At 45.0% G+C, this 23,777-nt stretch overlaps 1 protein-coding gene across 1 annotated transcript; it reads left to right on the plus strand.

The window, feature by feature from the left end:
* Positions 1–18,028: 18,028 nt before the first annotated feature.
* Positions 18,029–23,360, plus strand: KCNK18 (potassium two pore domain channel subfamily K member 18; the record flags this gene model as incomplete). Its single annotated transcript, XM_084264647.1, has 4 exons — positions 18,029–18,056; positions 18,168–18,245; positions 19,276–19,422; positions 22,549–23,360. The coding sequence occupies 4 exons, from the start codon at positions 18,029–18,031 to the stop codon at positions 23,358–23,360; spliced, it is 1,065 nt and encodes a 354-aa protein (XP_084120773.1).
* Between the last annotated feature and the right edge of the window lie 417 nt (positions 23,361–23,777).

Below are 23,777 nucleotides of genomic sequence, written 5' to 3' on the forward strand. Positions count from 1 at the left end.
CTCGGACATCTGTATCCTATGTCCCTGTCAGAGGGACCTGCCCAGGCAGGGACCTCAGCAGAAAGTATTTTGGAGACCTTCACTTCATTTCCTTCCAGAAGGGGCAGCTGCCTTCCTTCCATCACCATTGGATTCTGAGTAACAAGGAGGAAAGGAGAAATTTTGCTAATTTCACCTGCCCCCTCCCTTCCTCCCACTCCCACCCCTGCCCCCCATCAAAACATCCAGCACTCTTCCCAGCCCTTCCCAGTACTGCAACATATTGTGATGCTTCACAGCCCAGAGATGTGCCTGGCCTTGGGAGGAACCCTCTGGGATTTGGTGGCAATCCTGATCTTGTGCCTGGTGATTTTCATGCCCACCATGGGCTGCCTCTGAGCACACAAGCCTGCTGGAGCTTAGAAGAAAGCTTGGAAGAAAAAAAAATGAGGTTGAGATAGAACCATGGTTTATAGACTCAGGCAATTTTTTACTGTGAACAACTCTACTCTTACAGGTGAGAGAGGAATGTTGCAGGTACAGAAACAGCACAGAGCTACAGAGACTTTCAGCAGCTCCTGGGAATTGCTTCTCAGTCCACTTGGCTCAGGCACCTTTGCTTTCCTTGCATTTAACATTCATAAAAGCAGAGGAAAGAAAAGGCCTTGGAAGAGCACAAAGTTTCATCATGGCCATCACAGATGACTGCCTTGTTGATACTTAGTTTATATGAAGTGACTGTATGTGGATTCAACCAACCCTACAGCACACACAAAGCACCCTAGAAAACACCTTCTCACACAGGGTGATGAACCAGAACTCTCTTGTAAGAGAGGCCAAATCACAGAAAGCATTTTAGGAAAAGAAGAGAAGGGATTAAAGGACTTGCCAGTGTAAGAGGGAATTGTTAAGGTGCTATTCCCAGAAGAGCTTGGGCAACTGCCTGAAGAACAGAGAAACCAAACTGAACTGCTCTTCCCCTTCCTCCTTCCAAAAAGCCCACAAGTCTTTGCCAGTCTTACCAAGGGAAAATTTCTTCCTGCTCTAGTGAGTCCACAGGTACTACAGCATCACATTAGTCATGGTTGTTTGTGGTGTTATCCACATCGTTAAGCACTCATCCCTAGACTTATCCAAAGGAACACCGTAGAGGAAAAGAGAGCTTGACTGGGAGCAAGGAAACCTCCACCTGCTCTACCAGGCAACCTGGTACCTTTTTTACCAAGCATCAACAGGTTAAGAAATAAAATGCATATCAGTGCAGGCTTTAGAGAACTGTATTTAGATTTACAAACAACATTGTAACTGGATCAACAGGCTATAATTAGAATTTAATAATCCAAGTGGAGGAGTAATACGCCCGCTGCTTGAAAAATTGGAGCCTTTCTTTTGCAGTTCTGAACATTCAGGTCTGTAGATTGGACTCCAACTTGCTTGACACAATTACTGTCCTAGTGAGGCAAACATGTTACAAATAAGAACAATAACATCAACAATAGCCTAAGTCTAATACCATAAACAAAGGGAATAATCGGAACACCTCCTGCCCCAGCGCAATCTGCACAACTGGGACAACCAATTAGCAGGGTTATTGGGGGAAAAAAAAAAGTGAAGAAATGTTGTGTTTTACAGACCTTTGAAAAGACTTTAAGGCTGGGAAATGTGTTAAAGGCAATCCTGTCAGATGCATTGGTGACTATTAGATTCAGTCTTTGCATTTATTAGAAATAAATAATTGTCCATCATTATTAGAAATAAATGTGTCCACCTGAGCCGGGGGTGACCCTCAGAAGAACTGCTGAAGGGGAAATAAAAAGACCTGTGTAAACCAGATTCCACTCACATTACATTAAATGTATTTGGGATGAGGTGTGTAATTAAACAAAAGATTACTGCAAGGGATCCAACATACGGATTCAGCACACACATGCTGAAATGGATACGATCCCTGGAGTTGCTGTGCTGGTAACTCACCTGCCTCTGGCAGGACATGGGTGCAAAGCAGACCTCTGGCAAAGCTCCTGCCGTGGGCTGACCGCTGAACCTTGCAGCTCAGGCCAGTTTCCAGCCCCAGATTTTAAAAGGAGAAGTTGGCTCTCATTCTGCTTGCTAAGCACATGTTGGAAGAGATTACTCCCCTGGCTCAGGGCAGGACCTCTTTCCAGCCATTGGCCAAGCTGGAAGAAGGTACTCCTCCTTCCCAACAGAGATGTGGTGGTTCAGCCATCTGTGACATTTGGGAGTTTCTGAGGACATCTAGGATCTCTTTTAAGTGAACAGAACAGGGGCTCATGGGAAAGGAAGTACAACAGATCTAGTGCCCAAGCAAGGGGAGGGACTACAGAAAGAAAAGTCCTTCTTAGAAAAACTTTGCCTTCTCCCTACTCCCTGCCACTAATAGACATATTTTCCCATTTTACTTAGAACAGGCTGAGAATCCTGTTTTAACTTTCATGCTGAATCCAAAGAGTAGTTCTGGAGATATTACATCTGCCTGAAAATAAATCACATACTGTTGACTTTCTGTTTGCATATGTTTATTTCCACAAGACAGGAATAATCTGGAACAGGAAATGGCCTGGCCAGAAGGCGATTGGCAGAGATATCCCAAGTCAAAAACAGCTCAGGGGATGTGATTGGCTGATCTTTCATGAAATGCTTGACAGAAAATATGCATTCTTCAGTGTATTTTAAAATTGTGACTTGTTTTCTTTACATGCACTGTTTCATATTTGGCTTCTTGAAAGGCTTGGAGATTTCCATGAAAGTAGTGATGTTGGGAAGTGTTTAAAGAGGCTTCAAGGTGAAAGTCTTCACCCTATTAGCCAGAGGTGTGAGGATGAATGTCATCCATCTGTAGTGCTCTGAGGCCTTCAAGCACGTCAGAAACACCCGTGCTGTCCATGGGTGCTGATAGGTGCCCTCAGCCTGCTGAGCTGGCTGGAAGATGTGTGAATAATGACTGATGTGAAGAAAGCCAAAAATACTCTGTTGAGGGTGCTTCTGAAGAAATTCAGGTGTGTTGCTTATTCCAGCAGGGACATCCTGTAGTTCTGAAACAGGTCTGGTAGTTGGAATTTTAGTTAAGGGGTGTAAGAGTTTAAGGGGACCAGTTTAGTCTGTTTAACTCTGTCCTGTCTCCTGGGGCAGCTGGAAGTGCATTGGTTCTCATGTGGCTTTTGAGAGATGCTCCTGGTTTTCACTGCCAGGGGTGAAAGACAGGCCACAGTGGTGTGGTACAGCAGCTGCCAGCTCCTTTTCCCACTGAAACAGAAGCAGGAGGAGCAAATAGATTCTCCACTGCTGGTAGTAATCTTCGCAGCTCAGTGTCTCAGGGAGATAGCTTGGAGAAATGTCCTGTGTGATGGAAGGGGGGGCTGGTGAGGACATCAGAGCAGATGCTCTTAAGCTTAGCAAGGGGAGGTAGATCTTTTCTCAGCTACCATGATGTCTCTGTCCTGCTTTCATCTCATCCTGGTCTAGACATCAGACAGAAGTGAGTAAGATCCAGATGAGATTCAGGGAAAAGATCAATGTTATCTCAGGTTCTTGCCTTTTATGGTTAAAATGACACTCTCAAGCTAGCTGGGTGGCTGCAGGCTGGTTAGGGGAAGAGCCAACAAGTATTTCCCATAATTACACTTGCAAAAGGTTATTTCCCTGGAGATTCAATTTCTTGCTCTCTCTCCCTTGCCTGCAAAGCCAGGGGTGGCTCTTTTGGTGCCGTGCTACAAATAGGAGCTCTCAAAAAGTAGCCAAGGTGCCCAGGAAAGCGATGGCAAGCACACACACAGCACAGTGCCTCCAACATACCTGATAACTGTTTCAGGCTGCTGTCTGTGTTGTCCTCCTGCTGCAGTTCACAGCAGCTGAAGATCAGGTCAGAACGAATCCATCTGGCCAAGTGACCCAGTGGTGTCAGCCCTTTAAATATTAATCCATAAAGCAACACCTAAGGGTAGGGAACTCATAGTAGTGTATATGTTTGCTTGTATCTGGCACAAGGAAGTCACCAGCACATTCATAGGACCTCACTGCTTGTGTCCGTGCTGCATTTACTGACTTGCTTTCCCAAGAAGGACTTTTATGTGCAGTCAGTGCAGGTGAACACGTGTCTTCATGCAAAGACATGCCACAGAGGCTGAGAGCGCTGAGGCTCGGCTGCCAAAACTTCCCTGCAACGATGCCGGCTCGCCCCACCTCAGCCTGGCTTCGTAACTCTCCCCAAACTCGCTGCTTAGAGCAGACAATACATTCGGGCTAGTGAAAACCTCGGCGGGACGGGGGGTGTGGGGGGTGTGTGGGGGGGTGTGGGGGCTGCGCAGCGTCCCCCGGGGCAGCTGCCGGGGAAGGCTCCTTGCGGCTCCGCCCCCGGAGGAACGGTGGGTCCCCGCACCCGGCCCGGCTCCCGGCCCGTGGGCTTTGAGCCCCCTCTTGCGGCAACTCTCCGGTATTTAGGACCGTGTTTTCTCTCCCCCCGGGGCACGGGGCGCAGCAGCAGCCGCCTCCGCCCGGTGCCTGGCCGGGGCCGCCGGGCCGGGTGCCGGAGTGGGTATCCCGCCTCCCTGCCTCCCGCTCCCGGGAGCTGCTGCCTTGGCTGATGCGCTGCTCCCTTTGCAAACTCCAAGGCTGGAAACCAGTTCTGAAGGCAGATAAAACACATGCACAGCCCTGGCCCGCAGGCAGGTTTCACCAGCAGGTGCCTCCTCTGGATGAACTCCCGTTTCTTCCAGGAGTTTGGAAATACTTGAAATGATTTCTTTGTCACAGAGATGCCATCTTTGACTCGGGGAGTCCATGAACTGCAAACAGCTTGAGGCTAAAAGACTGTTCTGGGAAAATATCACTGCACTATTGCCCTGTTCTTATCCCCTTTCCTAGAGCAGCTGCAGGTGGAAGCAGAGCGGGGGGAGATGCCAGGCTCTGGGGCGCTCACTCCTGCCCTGGCATAGCTGTGCTCATGCCGCTTTGTGCAGGGCTGACAGCACTGCCAGGTGTGCTCTTCAGGGACCACTTTGCAAAGGGGTTCTGTGAATGAGGTGTGTTTCTTCCCACAGGGTTTTTGGGCTGTGAATCCAGCGCTGTAGTTGCACCACAACCGATCCCCTTCTGTGATCCAGAATTTTCTGTTTGCAGAGATTTACTACAAAGTGAGCTGGGACCCTTAAAGCAGATGGATGTGCATACAGTCTCACTGGCTCAACTTCCAACGTCTCCTACCCTTACAATTCCTAGCAAGGCCACCTTACACTTGCTGTTAATAAGAACCTGCTTTCTCTTGCTTCTGATGTGGCAGTTCAACCAGGTTTTGCTACACCAAAACTTCCTCCAGCACAGCAGAGAACACAGCCATACACCTGAGTTACCCTTGCTTAGCAGGGTCAGTGCTTGCTGTATGAATATCCTGGGTATGCATCATGCAAAACACATCTCAGCGGTGTACAACACATCCTGGAGTGGCTCTGGGGAAGAGTTTGGCTGGGAATGATCTGCTGCTGCATGGAAAGTTCAGGTGTTCTCTTACTGACTGCTTTTCTGAGGGCCACTTGATTGGTGGCAGTGATCACAAACTAGTCCCCCTGTGCCTTCCTTCAGGGGTGCCTTATGGTGCTGGGAGGAATTGCATGGTCCCAGGAAAAGAAGGTGACCAGTGGTGCCCCCAAAGAGAAGCAGGTTATGTTTTTTCCAGAAGTATGATCACAGCTTAAACATTCAGACAGAAATTCCCTGTATTGTATATCTGCTGCAGAACTGGCCTAAGAGTAAAAGAAATATGGCATTGATGTCCACAAAGTGAAGTGTACCTGTTTTGCGTACTGAATGAGACTGTGGTCCTGATGAAGATACAGGATGAGTTCACATAAAATACGTTAGCTTCATACAAATGCATAAGGGGGTGTGTCCAGGTGTAACACAGCTGTAGGACACCCTTTATATTTTTGAGTATTCAATGTAGCCACCTTAAAGTAGTCTTAAAAATAGAGCATAATTCTGCCCTGGGCTGCGATTTCTCACTGTAGTATTGTATGTTGTATGTGTTGGACATTTCTCCTTCAAGACAGCAGAGAGCAGCAGGTTCTGGGCTGGAAAGTAACAGAGAAGCCAAGCAGGAGTCAGAAGTATGGTTTGAGTGATGAGTCTACAGCTAGAATATCTGTGATGCCTTATTAAAGAAGAAAAAAAAAGCTAATTCTGCTTTTATATCCATTAAACTGGGTTACATGAGTTTAAACGAAAGTGGAGTCTGACCAAATTCTGCTACAAATCAGCTATATAAAAGCATTAAGTTGAATGCTTAATTGGTATAAATGGTGTATTTCTGCTATTAGTGTTGGACTGCAAACAACCTCAGTCTCAAATTAATGAACAAAAATTACAATCATTTTAGAAGGGTGCAAAAGGTCCAGAACTACAAAGGGCACTCCCCAAGATAAGCTACTTTTACTCATATAAACATCTGACTGCAAGGAAGGAGAGCAATTCTCCCTAATGCTGGAAAGATGTGGGTCTCTCTCCCCTTTGGCAAACCTCTTCCTGCACCTCTGGAAATAAAGCTCAGTTGTATCCATGGGTGAAAGAGGGTTTTGAGCATCTCAGGTACTAGAGGCCAGGTTTGCTGTGTTGCAGCAGCTCAGATTGAACCAGAGGATCCAGGGTCTGGGCTCCAGCATCACTGAGTGAGCAGCTGATGGTGAGGACTATGGAAGAGGATCTTCCCCCATCCACATGCAGTGTGAGATCAGGTGGAGCTGCCACATGCCTGATGTGCTCTGTGTGGGTAGGGCAATGAGAGCAGAGGAGGCACATGCTCTGTGATGGTGCTCAGTGCTGCCATGATTGGTGCCTAACATGGTTTCCTCTTTTTTGACCACTGCTGTGAGCAGGCACCCAGGCCATGACATGAGGGACTACATGAAAGCTGGGGAGGGACTTTTCAGAGGGTCATGTAGTGATAGGATGAGGGGGGATGGGTTTAAATTGGAAGGGTGTAGATTTAGGTTGGATATTAGGAAGAAATTTTTCACTATGAGGGTGGTGAGACACTGGCACAGGGTGCCCAGAGAGGTGGTGGCTGCCCCCTCCCTGGAGGTGTTGAGGGCCAGATTGGATGGAGCCTTGAGCAGCCTGGTCTAATGAGAGGTGTCCCTGCCCATGGCAGTGGGGTTGATGATCTTTAAGGTCCCTTCCAGCCCTAAGCATTCTATGATTAGTTCCCACCATGAACAGAGGGGTGCAGGGACAGGGGTGATCCTGTCCTTCCCTTCCTCTGGATGGGACACTCTGACCAGAGTCACTGGTGTTCAGAATACTGCAAGCCTCAACGTGTCAGTGGCACTCCTCTGCCTTCCAGGTTTGCTAGCAAAGGAGGGTTACCAAGGGCTGCTAAGAGATGCCACCTACAGACAGTAGGTGAATCTATGGATAAGATGGGGGAAAATTGTGGTTTGTGTCAAATAGCTTTTTACATTAAAAAAAAAATGCAAAAAAGAGAAAGAAAAACATGTGTCTGTCAGTCCTGGCCCCCATGATCACCAGTGCCACCCATAGAGTCCAGTGCCATTTGATGCTGCCCAACAGTGGCCCTGGTGCATGGAGCCAGCACTGCCCCCCTGCCCTGCCTGTGAAAAGAGGGCTCAGGCCATGCAAAGCTGAGGGTGAAGGCACAGAGCTCCCTTCTGTGCTTTTGCTCTCTGAATGTGGGTTGTGATGCCCCTTCCTTATGTTTCCCACTCCTGTGCAACTGGAGGTGTCCCACCACAAACGCTTGCAGCTGCAGGAGGCATGTTCAGAAAATAACACAGATCTTTCCTGTTTGGCCCCAGACTTCAGGGTCCCTGTAAAAGTCTCTCTGACCTTTTCAACCCAGCTTCTTGCTGGAGATTTAAAGAACAACTCCTTTAACCCTGCAGGCTTTGCAGCCACTGTGCTGTAGAAGATTTGATCTAAAGACTGATACATTTCTTAGAGACGGCAGTTCTCTAATAGTTATACCTGAACAAGAGAGAAAACATACCATGGTGCTAGAGCACATAGAATTTCTGCAGGTTTCTAGTCATAACTGTAAAGCTAGATAAGCTTTATCATCCAGCTGAAAGTTACAAATCTCCAAGGACTGAGATTTTCCAGCCTCTCCAGGCCCCTCTTCTGGTCTTTAACCACTGACCTTGTGAGTTATTTTTCCCCCCCCTATTCTATTTAATCACCTTTTTCCTTGTCATTGACTCTTGTCCTTCTTCCATGCACCTCTGAGAAAAAATTGACTCAATCTTTTCTGTAATCCTCTTCAGGTAGTTAAAAACAGCAACTATATTACCTGTAAAACTTCTTTCCTCTGCAGTAAAACCTTATGGTTTCTTAAGGAATCTTCATTTGTCATATGCTCTAGACACCTACACATCTTAGCAGATGTCCATTGAACTCTCTCCTGATTGTTGATATGACATCTATCACAATTTCATGTAACAAACAGGGCAATTGTAATTAATTTTGTATATATATTTACATAGTCTTCTTAAAGACTGTGCCATGATTCAACTGGTACCTTTTGGTATGTGCATTATGAATGACTGTTAAATTGAGGAGCTGGACAATAACTGCTCATTAGCAGGTAAAGCACCTGAAGACTGGCTAGAAAATGCAAGAAATTGTATCTGACCCTAAAATACAGCATTTATTGTAGTTGTGTATAGAAAAAGAGATGGACGAGATAGAAATGCTCCCAAATAAGGTCCAATAAAATTCCTACAGAGGGTTCTCTCTCTCCAGAGCACAAGTAGTGAGATGCTCACTCAGAAGCAGTGTGAGCTGCCTCCTTCTCAAGAAATATTTACTTAGATGGCCAAAATTAATTTAAATATGAGCACTTCTAACTAAATGCTCTAGGGTAAAGCAAAGATCATGGCTCTCCACCTTTTCCTGTATGTGATATCCAGCAGGGAGCTGGGCTCTGGAAGTGAAGTATCTGTGGCTCTCTGCAATCCCACACCAGGAGCAGTAGCATCAGGGATGCATCCAAGGTCTACCAGAAGGAACGTGGCTCCCACATGTGCCCTGCTGAGGGACAGCCAATACCACAGAGAGTATTGCCAGGCATTGTTCCAGTTACTTAGTGCCACCTCCCCTCCTTGAGCAATAGCAGAAGAGTCTGTGGAGCTGCAGTTTTGCAGGACAATTGTTTCACAAGTGGTCTTTAGCAGTGCTGTGGTATATGCCATCAAGATTTCCTGAAAGGATAATTGCACATTACTCTGGCCATCATTATTGAGGCCAATCTAATGGATAGCTGAGCTCTATGACATTGGCTTTGCTGGCAGAGAGCATGAGTTTTGGGTTGGACGCAGACTGGCAGCAATGTTTCATTGAGGGAATCCTAGTCTGGCAGAGTTTACAGATGCAGTGTGTTTCCAGGCTTTGCATGCAGCTGGGACCTGTGACATGTTGAAATGAGATGATGGGCGTTGTGCCTTTGCTGTGTGCTGCACCTCTGAGCTCTTTAAGATGTGGTCCATCAGCCAGAGAAGCCGATCTGCAGGTGTAATGTGATGGGGGTCTGTTTCATGGCAAGCATTTCAGCTAGATGCTAAGGGTGGTCATCTAACAAATTATTCAGCAATGTGACAAGATATTTATTCTTTCAGATTCTTTTGGGCACCAGCAGCTTCCAGATAATGAAAGGTCTGAGTTGGTGGAAGGATCCCTTTGGTCTCTCAAGGATATGGTGGTCCAAGGAGAAGACAGTTCTGCACACTACTGAGATCTGGTGCACATATGTGTGTGCCTCTGCAGGGAGATGTCTTCTATAATCTGGAAGAAAATCCTGGCATACAGATCGAGAAATCCTGGCTGGTGGGATGTCATACCCAACAGCTAAAGTGTGGCAATGCCATTGTACCACCAGGTAGAGGTAAGCAGCTGAGCAATAATCCCTTGAAGAGCACCTCAGAGAGCAGCACAAGAATGGCTACCAGTGCAGTTCTCCTTTCCTCAGCAGTTAGCCTGAAAAAAAATAGAGGAAAAGGCAGCAACATCCACAAGGCAGCCTATCAGCAGTCTTCATCTCACTCCATGATGAGGACTGCTGGCAGCTCTGTTGTATGGGACACTTGTTTTCCAGCCACACTCCTGGATTTGGACATACCGCTTGGGTGAACATGGCATTGTGTTCCATGCTCCTTTTTCACTTGTAGCATGTGGCAGTGGGGCAGCAACTGTGCCTGGTGCTGTAGGATTCAGAAGGCTGTGCCTCTCCTCATGGCCAGCACTGCCACACGCGTCACTGCGTGGGGACGTGCAGTCACCTCCAGCCCTGCCTCCTCCTTACTCCTCATGCGCAGGACCTTGGGGGGTTCATCTGAAATCTCTGGTACAGCATCTAGATGAACATTTCTCTCAACCTCCCAGCCTATTGTACTGATATATTTCTCATGTCTGCTAGTTTAGATAGAAGATGAAGTCCCCACCTTCCAGTCCAAGCCTGCACTGGCTATTGCTCTGCCCTGTGCCCTTCTCTTGGAATATGATACAACTAGCTGGCTTTGGCTGCTTGGTAGGATTCAAGCAATAACCCTCCCTGAGTTTATATTCATCCTGCAGCTAAGCTACTCTGCCCATATATATCTCAGATTCCCAAGAGGCCAGGGAGGTGGTCAGTGCCATTTAGATGGCTTTCTGCATGCAGCCTGAGCGTCGGGCAGCAGTGGCGAGTGTCACTGGCGATGGGCAGCCTGGGTGCCAGGCAGTCTCGGGAAGAGCCCACAGTCCCTGGGTGCAATGTGATCTTTGTGTATCTGCTGGGTTAATTACACAGAGGGCCTTTGGTCCAGATGACTCATTCAGAAGTGCTGCAAGTTTGGGTTTTTTTTTCCTCTTGAGTGGAAGAAAAGAAATCATTCCACACTCAATTTTTATGAGAAATTCATCAGAAAAGATGGGCACTTTTGCATGCATTCCTTTCTAACTCAAAACAATCTTCATAAGGCACTTCCCTAATGTAGTCTTACTCATCAACCCAGACAGGGTCACATCACCAAGGAATTGTGGCTTAAACTAATTAAATATGTGAAGCTAGGCTCGATGGGTCTAGAGCTTGAAAGACTGTTCCTCACTAAGGTGGCAAAATGTTGTTTGCTGAATCACTAACAAGCACTTAAGAACTATTTCCACCACTGCTTAAAAACGTTTAAAGGGACAGCATTATAATGCATAAGCTAATTAATTGTGGGACATGTGAAATAGGTGGACAGGGTTGGAAAAGTTTGAGTATGTCTGCTCAGAGCTAAAGGAAATCAGCACAACCTAAAGAAATTTGAAGATAAGTGCCAATTTGATGATGTCCCAAGACACACCCATCTGTGAAAGTATCTTCCACCCTTTGAATCCACAATGACTAATGAGTGGTAGGATAATGGATTTCAAAATATTCTAAGAATACTTCACATAAAAGGGGAAGAGAAATTACTTTGAGTGTCATCAGGAAAAATGGGATGAAAAGTGCTGGGAAATTTACCTTGAAGTTTAAGAAACTCTGAGCTGCCTGTATAAACCAGTGGCCAGTCCAACTGCCAGTGATGGGAAGCAGAAAGGGGTGTCCAACTGCTGGCATCCCACAGACTCCTGCCTGTGGGTTACAAAGTGCAGGGGATGGCTGAGGGAAGAAAACACTGTAAGCAGTGTACTTCAGGGATTAATAGTCCTTAATAACCTCAGAGCTGTTCCAAAGACAGGTTTGACCCCAATGTTATCACTAATATTTGACCAGTGCGACAGCCTGTGGAGGATGACTGCTTATCTGCGCTCCGTTCAACTGACCTTGTATATGGCATCAGAAATAAGACCAGTAGCTGGGGTTTTCATTAGCACTTCACATGCTAGAGGCTTGAAAGGATCTGTGCCACTCAGAGACAGTCTCAGATGCATGCTTGTGGATAGTTACAGCTGAAAGTATTTGAGGCTTTAGGTTGCCATCCTTTAAACTGCTCATAGACACGTGGTACCACATTAATACTAATAAAGAATAAACCCCATTCTTTTAAAGAGCCAAGTAGACTTATTGTCTTGAATCTAGGGTCTTTTTGCCAGCTCAAACAGTGTAAAATTTCTCTGTTGACATGCATGGTGATGCTTAGCTTTTATGCAGCATATAATCTCACATGCTCTAATGTTAATTAAATTCCAAAGAAGTAGTTTTCCGATCTCTCCACGGGGAGCTTGTTTGCCTTAAAATGAAACTACTGGGCTGAGATAGTCTCCACTATACTAGCATTACGTTCACTACATTAACTCAGTAAAGACTTTGGCATAAGACATGTAGCTGAACCTCAGTAATCCCCTTTGCTGATCTGGAAATCCAGGGCTCCTGCACTGCATCTCATTTGCGTCGGGGCCTTACGCTGGTGACTCATTGCAATATTGACCTTTCCATTTGTTATAACACCCTGAAGCATCATCACAGAATTCAAAGGAGTCGTGCAAGTAAATGAGCAGCGTGCACATTGCTGTGAGGGGACAGTGGCTTTGTTTGCAAAGCCTTCCCCATGCTGATTAGGAATTGTTGTACCGCATCTGTCTGAGCTTGAGTTTACTTTAGAAAGGGGCTGGAGGAGAGTTGTCTGTCCAGAAGCAGCTTCCCTCCCCAATCCCAAATGTATTCACACCTAGCACAGAATCACAGAACCACAGAATCACAGAATGTTAGGAGTTGGAAGGGACCTCGAAAGATCATCCAGTCCAACCCCCCTGCTAGAGCAGGATCACCCAGTCTAAATCCCACAGGAACGTGTCTGGGCAGGTTTGAATGTCTCTAGAGAAGGAGACTCCACAACCTCTCTGGGCAGCCTGTCCCAGTGCTCTATCACCCTCAGAGTGAAAAAGTTCCTTCTTATATTCCCATGGAACTTCCTCTGCTCCAGCTTGCACCCGTAGCCCCTTGTCCTGTCACTGGCCATCACTGAGAAGAGCCTGGCTCCATCCTCCTGACTCTCACCTTACATATTTATAAATATTAATAAGGTCACCCCTCAGTCCCCTCCAAGCTAGACAGCCCAATTCAAATAGCAGGACGAGTAGAAGGAAGGAGAAGTGCCTGCCACAGAGTTCTGCTGTGTGGGAACCCAAGGTCTGCAGCAACCAAACCTCCATGCACACCGGTGTCCCTGGCTGCAGGGTGCAATTGTACATGAAGCTCTGGAAGACAGAAGATGCTGAGTTTACCAGTTCCCTAAGGAGGAAGGCTTAATATTTCCCCCATTTGAGGTGTGTGCCTGAGAAGGCAGCTCTGCTCCTCCTAGACTATTGCTGTTTGCTCAGGTTTGTGGAAGGGGTGAAAGAAGAGGGGCAAGTGAAGTCTTTCTACCCAGGCAATGATTTGGGGGTGGGGAAGAGGGGATGAAGAGTCTGATTAGTTTGCAAATGCTGGTCCTGCTTAGCCAGCAGGCAAAAAAGCCTCCAACCAAAGGTGTTTTCTGGCTGTGTGACTCACCCTTGCTAAAAAATGAAGAAGAGAAACAGAGACTAATGCCCTTGGCTGCTCCTGGGGCATATGAAGAGGATTTGCCTCTCGTAAATGAAATGATGGGGCCACTTCCTGGTTTTGGTGTGAACAAAGAATGAAATACAAAATGCTCCTATTCAGGGTGAGAGTCCTGGACATCTCTGAATCCACTTAGCATTACATGCAGTGTCAGGATGCTAGTCCTGAGTGCTCTCAAATATTCCCAGAGGTTACAAGCTCAAGCACTTGACTCAAGCAAAAGCTGAGACTTTTAAAGATGGATACAAAGCAAGCTAAACCTTCCCCTGGGGTATCCAATAGACCCTACGCAGCCAATTAGTGCATTACTCTCTCCATCCCAGCAGTGTGAGGTGCAAGGGGACAGTGTGGAGAACAGGAGGTACCACGGGATCTCATATTCCAGGGGAATATGGATGGGGTCAGGAGGAGAAAAATAATTGCAGAGTGCCTGAAAAGCGTGTGTCACTCATCTGGAAGGATATATATGCTCTGCACAAAGGTTCTGTGTCTGTGTTGGCTTGAGCCAGCACCAATTCTGGGCCCTGTTCTGTCCTGAAATCCCACAGGGACAGGTCTGAAGAGCCTGATAGGATGGGAGGGATAGGGACAAGCACGGTGGTGGGAGGTGGAGAGTCCTTTGAAAGTGCTCCTGGATATTAGATGTAATACTTCACTGATAGCCCACCCCAGCCTTCCTCACCAACCAGGGTGTCCATGTCTGGAGATCAAACCTAATATTTAAGAGCCTTGAGATTGCTTTCTTAATGCAACCACTACTTGTTTCTTGTTGATTTGAGGTGGTTGTGGTTTATTTTTTTCTTGGGGTTGGTATCACCTTTATACAGAAACACTAATTTTCTTGGGGAGTTTAAATATATTAGTGCATTCTGGAAATAATTTCTGGGGGCATAAGGTAGAGCAATAGCACAAATCCTCTGTGATCCTTCTTGTCAACCAATCTTGAACTGAATGTTTTTAATGCTCATTGTCATGAAGTGCTGTCAAGCTGGGGTCTGTATCAAACAATATCCCCATCAGAATCGATGCCAGATGCAAAGAAAAGCAAATGGTATTGTCCTTTGCTGGTTTTCTTCTGTTTTTTTTTCACTTGCCATCCTTTGAGTTACTTTGGTTTTACTCAGAAAAGGAGAAGGCATTACACTGTTGAATATTTGCCAGTGCAGCACACTGAATCCGATGGTGTTCTGTAGAAGAGAGGCCAACACAGCAGGTTTTTGGCAACATAGTAGATGCCTGAAGGCAGGTAGAGTTTTATTGACTATTGGCAAACATCTCACTGCCCAAACAATGACTTTCTTGGTTTAACCTTTGTCACCTGGGAACATCAGATGAAGTAGGAATTCTAACATACATATAATTAAACCTTGCAGCTGTGGTCACAAACTTCCCTTTCAAGCAGCACCTTCAGAGCACTCACATTTGCCCTAATCAAAGCAATGGAAGTTAGGAAAAGTGCAGGTTTGCTGTCCATTAATATGAATAGGAAATGTGTACTGCAAAAATCTCTCTCAGTACCAGTAACTCAATTTGGAACAACTTGTGGTTAGTGGGATTTGCTTTTAAGCAACTGAGTTCAAATATGTGATACAACAATAGTGGGAAATGGTTTAGATTAAGCAAATAATGTAAAAGTAATTTCTGGATATATTTTTATTAAATTTCCTTGTTGTCACAAGCTCAGAGCTCGATGTTGTAAATGGCTGAGAAGCTCCTGGTAATTGCTAAATACTTTGCAGTTCTACCATGTATAGGAGGAGGCTGAGAACATTTTAAAGCACTTCAGAGGAAAGAGCTTGGTATCTGAGAGCAGGATACTAGAGAGGGTCACATAGACTACTCCAGGTATGTGCAAACCATGTGTTTGTACAGTAGTATTTAAGTGTTTCAGCTTTTACTCTGTTTTTAACTCATAATTCCCAATGTATGCTTTGCCTTTTTCATCATGATCAATTGTTGGGCTGGTGTGTTTGTGGTACTGTTACATTGACCTTGCTGCCAAGTGGTGAATGCCAGCCCAGTGCCCATCGCTTTGTGTGGGAAGTTAGGATTGCTTATCTCATTTCACACACATCTACATCGTTTTTCACTGCTAGGCATCCTCGAGTCTTCCTTTAAATCCAAGCTACCCTCAGTCTCATTGCTTGGAACAGCTTCTTGGCATCAGCAAACACTGTAATCTCTCTGCTTACCCTCTTTCCAGGTCATTTATGGATGTGTAGAACAGAAGACCTCCGGCACAGACCCATGCACAGCTCCACGAATGATCTCCCTTCCCTCTGTTTCTCCCTATTAACCACTGATTTCTTCCTGTGAAGACTCTCCCTCTTATGCCATAGCCTTTCAATCCCCTCAAAAACCTTTGGAGAGGGAACTGGTCAAGCCTTCTTCAGAAATCCAGATAAACTCTATCACTTTATCTAACAGTGGTACCCACACTCTACAAAACTCTGCAAGAGAAGCTGCTGTTGTCCTTCCAGCATAGAGCACCCCAGTGCCTACAGCCCCCTCACCCTTCCAGCTGCCCCTTTGACTTCTCTGGGTCTCTTGCTCCTCTGGTGAGGACACCAAACCTTGGTATGTTATCCTTAAGTGCAACCTCTCAGGAAGTTCTGTTGCTTTTGAATAATTATGAGCATTACTAACTTTCAACCCCATGTTTCAGGTCAATGGGAAAAGAAAAAGATCGGCTGCAATAATAGGATTTGTAATTCTGTTGTGAGAAAACAAGACAAAGTCAGTGAGGCAGACAACCAGAAAAGTAGCAAGCACAGAGGCTTATTTTTCTCTTAGCCCTGAAAGCCTCTTTTCTATATTAAAGGCTTCCATACTGATGAGCATATAATATCTCGTGATCCAATTTGCTGAGAGTTTGACCTAGGAGAAATCAATGTAACCATGTAGGATTGAACTCACTGTAACCATGTAGGCCTAATAGCGTGGTGAGTAGGTCTAGGGAGGTGATTGTGCCCCTGTGCCCAGCATTGGTGAGGGTGACCTGGAGTCCTGTGTCCAGTTCTGAGCTCCTCGCTACAAGAAGGATATCGAGATCCTCGAGTGAGTCCAAAGAAGGGCAACCAGGCTGGGGAGGGGCTGGAGGGTAAATCATATGAGGAGTGGCTGAGGGAGCTAGGGGTGTTTAGTCTTGAGAAGGGGAGGCTGAGGGGAGACCTTATCACTGCCTATAATAATCTGACAGGAGGTTGTAGAGAGGTGGGTGATGGTCTCTTCAGCCAGGTGACAGGAGATAGGACAAGGGGAAATGGAACAAAGCTGTGCCAGGGCAGGGTCAGATGAGATGTTAGGAAAGAATTTTTCACTGAAAAAATTGAAAGGGCCTGGAACAGGCTGCCCAGGGAGGTGGTTGAGTCACCATCCCTGGATGTGTTTAAATAAAGGATAGATGGGGAACTTAGAGATATGGTTTAGCACAGGACAGGAATGGTTGGACTTGATGATCTTAAAGGTCTTTTCCGACCTGGTCCTTTCGTGATTATGTGATTCTTTACAGTATGGCTGCATTGCTTGTATGTAGCTCAGTAAGTCTTGGCTACACAAGGCTGTTTCAATTTTTAATGAAAGACACCTAGAGATAAATATTTCAACACCTCTTTCTGCAAAGTCCAACTCCCTTTACTACCACTATTAATACTGTAAAGGGCAGTGATAATGCTTGTTGCTTTAAGTGCCTTTTTAGATGGATGGATGAAAAGAAAGGTCTTATTTTTCAGGTTGGATGTGGTTTGCAAAGATCACTAACCTTGAACTGAATCCCACAGTTCTTACTTACTAGGGTCAGTAGGTATTTCAATTAACAGGGAAATTTTAATCAAGAACGGTGCAAAACCTTATTAACTCTTTGAGAAAAATCTGTTAAAATTCAAAAGAAATCCCCTACAAAGATTCTATGGTGTAGAGAGGGATTCTTTAAGCCAGCTGAAAGAGAAAAAGTAGCTCTACACTCTGCCCAGAGGTGACAATAACTAATGCCAACCTTTTCTTTTGGCTAATTTTAAATTTCCCTATGCATTTCTGGGAGAAATCTTTAAAGAAATCCATCCTTTAGAGTATACATTTCCCCTCTTTGGGAGATGGAAATGTTTCTACTGTGTCAGTGGGAAACTGTAATTCAGAACAAGAAACTTTAAACGTGAGTTGGCTTCAAAGGAGACCCACAGAAGCTGGTGATCCGTGTGCATTACAGCGCTGGCTGATCAATAGCAATTCAGGGATGGAGCAGCGTATCGTCAACTGAGAAATATTTTGAGCCTTGATTAGTTGTGCTGCTTTTCCATTGGGACTGTAGTGCAATCTTCACTTATAAAGACATGTGATCTGAAAGCCAGAGGCAGAACAATCCTTGCTTCCACGGGGAGAAGCTTTTCTAGGATGCAAAAGCTTTTGCATCCACATCCTTGTTTCTAAAAGCTGTGTCTTCTCCACAAAATTACAAACCAAAAAAAAAAAACAAAAAGAAAAAGAAAAGAAAAAGAAAAAAAAATAAAAAGAGGCAATCTTAGGATGGCATCAACAGCACAGCCTCTGCGAGGTAAAAGGGCATGTAAAAAAATATTCTGGGCAGTGTTTCCTCATGCCTGCTTCATTCTGTCTCTTGTGATCTATGCTTTTCTTGGGGCTCTCATGTTTTCCCACATTGAAGGTAACCGGAAGGTCAATTTAAGTGAAGAATATAGAACGTTTCTGCAGAATCTGTGGTACATCTCCAGAAACCTCTCAGGTATGTACTGGGATTTGAAAATGACTTAACTGTACAGGGAGTTGCTCTTGCTTTTTGAATGAGGCTTTTGGCTTTTGAAGACATGCTTCAAAATACTAACAGCTGAATCTGCAAACAGGATTTTCCCTCTGCCTAGCTAACAACTGCCATTGTTTGCTTGTTTTCCTTAGCTGTGATTTTTTACTGCAGGCTTCCCTGATCCCTGTGTTCCTACCTGAAAAGACTTTTCCTGAGGTGTCTGTGTTATCCCTCTTATCCCTAAGATCCTTAAAGGCAGCTAAGATTCCCATGGTATTTCCTTCTGATTGCTGGGGACTGAATTCTCTGTCTCAGAAAGTCTCTTCCAGCTCCCCCTTCTCAGCACTGAACCTCCCTACCATCCCTCTGGCAGTGGGATGCTCTGATGGATGCAGGTGTTGTGCTGCACCCCGGACCTGGTGGTGTTGATGGAGGGGGTAAAGGGGAGGAGAAGGGGTAGAAATCCTACTGGATCTGTGTCAGGGTTTGTACATGGGTGTGGACTTTCCCTCAGGAAGCTGCGATGTGTTTGGGATAAGCACCCCCATAGATAATGTCCTTTCAAGCAGAACTTGAAGAATGAGGAAGAATGAGGGGCACAGATTCTGTGATTCACAGCAGGGTGCTGGGCAGTGTCACCCATGTGGTTCATATCAGTCATGTATTGACGACCCCACATTTCTAGTGTCTTTGGGTCAAAAGAAGACTAATTTGGGGAGTCCAAAATGAGACAGTACATTAAGGTTGGTAGCTGAATATTGAGTCTTAATATACCACTTCTTTATACATATTTTTGTCATATTTTGACCCTGTTGGAGCTTATTCTTTGTTTCTTTATTCATTGAAGCCACTGAATCCACCTGTTTTTCTCAGGGGTGAGGGGGAAGGGGAGAGTGAGGTGAATATTTTTATCTTCTAAAAGAATAAAGAGCAAACTTCACTGGAATAATAGGCTGCTCCCTGAGTGGTGGTCTGCAAACACTCAGTGTATCTCCTGTTGTTGCTGCAACAGATAACATGACAGAGAATGAGGAGATATTTAAGGAAGAAATCCATGATCTGCTCAATACAGCTGAACGAGACTGGTTTGTCAACCCAAAAGATAGATGGACCTTCTTTGGGTCTCTCTTTTTCTGCTGCACTGTATTCACAACTGTGGGTAAGTTCAGAGGTAAAGTAACCCCCTGCAGAATCAACTGCTGCTTTCTCTAATATATTTTTTCCAGGGAATTTAAGAGAGAGAACCAAAACAAACCCCTGAATCCCCTTGAGTTTTTCTCTTGAGTCCTGATGATGAGTCTGTGAGGGTTGCTGCAAGCACAGATTGCAGGCATGTAGCTGAGTCACAGAGGCAACTCAGAGTTTAGTAACTAGAGATGCTACACACTAATTAGCAGCATCACATCATGTGTACTATAACATGTACTCATCTATGACATACACAAAACTATTATATGAAATTAAAAATAAAGCTCAGTTTTCCAGTCAAACCTTATCCTCCCCACTGTTGTGCTTTAGGTCAGGTAATGTTTCCTTCACTGGAAGAGGTAATTCATTATGCATATATTGTTTTTCAGTTGCTTCCCTGTTATTTCTGTTTAACTCAGCTTTGTAGATCTATGGCTCTATACCTCACCATGCAGTTGTTTTCATGCTTCTGCGGGTTAATAGCACATGGTGATGTTTAAGTCACACCTGCGAAACCTTTCATTCTGACTTCAGATTTCAAAGATGACCTAGATCAAATAGAAACATCTGCTCGGGTTTTGTCTCCCTCTGCATTAAGTACAACTCCTCACACTCGTTCCCAAAGCTACTTTTATCCCTTTGCTAATGTTTCTCAAATGCTGGCAAGTACTGGCACTGAGTATCTAAGTTTGTCAGAATCAAAGCTGGATGAGAAATCATCCCGCAGCATTGTATCAAACTGCAGACACTGCATTAGGATGTACTCAAAGATCCCAGTGTGGGTACATACATTAATGCAAAAGAAAAACTGAATCTTGAAAAAACCCCTTTGGTTTATCCTATATGAGGGATAGTGTGAGAGTTGTGTTCCCTTGGAGCACAGAAGAGACCCTTGCGTGCTGTCTGAGCCACAGAAGAGACTTGACCCTCAGGCTCTGATGTCTTAGGTGACTGTTCAAACTCCGCTTCTTGCAGCCCCTGAGATTGAAGACAGCCTCCTAGGTCATCAGAAACACATACTGATGAGATGCAGACCTGAATCCTCACCCCAGTGAATATTTCCTATCAATGACAAGCAGAACAGCTGGGTGCATTAGAAAGAGGATGTTTTATCAGACAGCTTTGACTTCAGCAAGCTGATGAAAAAACATCTTGTTGAAAACTTCTTGTGTGCTTACCCATCCCTGTTAACGTGGGACTTTAAAAATGTCCCCATACACACTGACCAAACGTATTTATTTCTAAACTGCCATTATTTATTGCTTTCATAGCACTGAGCATTAACACAGCTTCCTCAGGTTTTGAGCTGAGTTTTGGGATCAGCAGGAAGCCTGGAATATTTGTTGATGATAAGTGGCTGTTTCCATGGCAGCGGGTTTGTTTTTTGCAGTATTAGGTACTGATAAATCACTTTGGGTTAGAGTCAACTTTGCTACCTGTAATTACCGAGGAGAAGCAAGGTTTGTAGCCTGAAGATCAGCAATCTGAACTGCCACCTCTTCACTGCTCAGCTAGGCTTGACTTCTGGACAGCTGCATTTAAGCTCAAGATAAGTTTTAATCCTTGAAACTGCGCTAGGTATTTTTCCTGCATGGAAACTGAGCAAATAAACCCAACCTCACTCTGTACAATAACTACAACAATCTTCCCCGCTTGTTTCACTAGTAAGGATCAGCTTTCCCAGTTAGCCAGTGAGGAATAGAGTAACAGAGGATAAATAGTTTTTCAGTGCCTCACTGTGAAGGAAGGACCAAGGTTGGATTCAGAACTAAGGCCAGTAGCAGAAAAGAAACCGCCCTAAGGAAACCATACCTCAGCATGTGAGCTAATAATCCTTCTGTCCGACTACCTGACCTGGAAGGTCATCTAGAAAAGAATAAAGTTTTTGGAGGGAGAGAAGAAATGTTTTCTGTCTTTTTGAAGGATGAGAAGAAAGCCGGTTGCTAAAATTTAATGCAATTAATATAATGCTGATGCTTTCTCCCACTGTAATGGAAAAGCACTGACTTGCTGTTTAGGTTTCATATCCGATGTCAGAGGCAGGAAATACAAACACCCAAATTGAATTTAGGGAAAGGGTGTATCTTCTGCTTCTGTTTTATGTATCTTAAAGACCGTGTGTGCGGTAGCCCTTCTCTATTTGTTGCAAATGCTGTTTGTAAGCTCTAATATGCTAGAATAAATATTTCCTTGTGTGACAGATGTATGCATCCTCACTTGATCTTTGTTTTTCTGAGTACATTTAAGAGACTCTGAAAGCTATGAAGTCAGTATAAGCGCAGTGCCAGTACAACATCTGCCATCAGAGCTAGAGCTGATGAACTAGGGACAGTTTCAAACTCTGTTACTAGCTCACCATTTGTCACAAGCAGTTTTAGCAAAGAAATTAAGTTTGAGGTGTGGGTCTCATTGTCCCAATCTGATCCGCAGTGCTTGTCCCAGTTTCAAAATGCAGACAGCCCATCCAGACCTGAATCTTCCCAGAGCTCAGGGAGTTTCATCCCCAGAAATTAGTCAGTCATACTGCAAGATCCTGGAGGCTGGACAGGAAATGATCCCCCACTCCTCATGCACAGTCCATTAGCTTCACCCATGTTCTCTCTCCAATCTCAGCCCTCAGCTCAGCTTCCCTGCAGAGGGACCCATGGGCCCAAGAATTCTCTCACTGTCTTACTTTTTGGATCCTTCTCAGCCCAGATTCCCAGGTCAGGAAATCTTTGTGCTAAGTCTTCAGCAGGACAAGAGGCTGCAGATCAGTCTTGGGCTGGCCCAGACCTTTTGTTTCTCCTCCCTAACTGGCCTCTTGTGGTCAGAAGGTTAAGTTGAACAGCCTCTTAGGTGCAGATAAGGTAGGAAGAGTTAATTCAACAGAACTGGCAAGCTCCAAACCTCCAAGTGCTTGAAGAGGTAGGATGCAAGCAGCCCTGGAGAGTCAGAGGCTTTAATACCATCGAGGCAAAGCAAAATAAAAAAAGAACAGTATACTCTGGAATTGTATAAAAATGTGTAAATAACAACTTTTAAAATTGACAACAATAAACCCTTCAGAAGACATGAATACCTAGTAAACACCTTCTCCTTTTTGTTTTTCTTCAAGGTTACGGTAATACCTATCCTGTGACACGGATTGGGAAATACCTCTGCATGTTGTATGCCTTATTTGGCATCCCTCTGATGTTCTTGGTCCTGACAGACATGGGAGACATCCTCGCTGCTCTCTTATCGAAGTCTTACAATGAATTTCGGAAGCTGCAGTCCAGAATTCTAGCGTCTAAACTCTGCTCTGGATCCACGTGTAACAAAGAGCAGGAGCTGAGATCCAGAGTGCACTCTAAAGTAGTCATCAATCAGCCCCTGACTATCATGGAATTTCTGAAGAGTCAGTCAGGTCTTAAGAGGCAGCGAGTCAAATACCGCAACGCCGAGATTTTCGAAATGTTGATTGACAGAGAAATTGAACAGACAAAACAAGCAAGAACCAAAGGCATTGAGAGGTGGAGTTCATGCCCTGAACTAGCCCGGGGAAAGACAATGTCCCGAGTAATTGAGAATTTTGACAAAATTGGGAAACAGTTAGAAAAATTAGATGTGCCCATTGTGTTAATGGTGCTAGTGATCTTTGTGTACATCTCCTGCGCAGCTGCTATACTTCCAAACTGGGAAACTAGGCTGGATTTTCAGGAAGCCTTTTATTTCTGCTTTATCACCTTGACAACTATTGGATTTGGAGATACACAGCTAGAACATCCCAAGTTTTTCTTGTTTTTTTCCCTCTATATTATTATTGGCATGGAAATCGTCTTCATTGCTTTTAAGCTGGGCCAAGACCGCTTAATTGGTTTGTATAAAAAGGTGATTTCATTTTGTGGGGAGAAAAAGATGCCATCAAAGAAGGTATATCCAAAATAAGAACCATTAGTTCTTTACTTGTAAGCATTGGCCACTGCAATGAGATGAAACTGTTCCTGTGCATTTCTTGTCTATGCCTTGGGCCATCAGGAGGCATATTTTACTCTGATTCCCTCTGAGAATCCACTGTAAAATGGCTGAACACCTCTTGAGACACTTGGTGAAGGCATGTCCAGGGAGTACTTTCAATCTGCTGAGTAATAAAAGATGAAGCATGATGAAAAAGTAGGTTCTCCCTGCCACTGCTCTCTAACACCTTCTGCAAAGCTCTTTCAGCAGCCTTTCTGTCCTCTCTCCCACAGCAAGACTATTTATGATTTTTATTTTTCAGCACTTGTCCAAGGAAGGCCCAGATCACTGTCCCATCCTGCTGCCTTGCCTGCGGCCAGGGGCAGCTTGGTTGTGGCTGTCGAACTG

The sequence above is a fragment of the Gallinula chloropus genome (genome assembly GCF_964237585.1).
Source record: "Gallinula chloropus genome assembly, chromosome: 5".
In the NCBI taxonomy this organism is placed as follows: Eukaryota; Metazoa; Chordata; class Aves; order Gruiformes; family Rallidae; genus Gallinula; species Gallinula chloropus.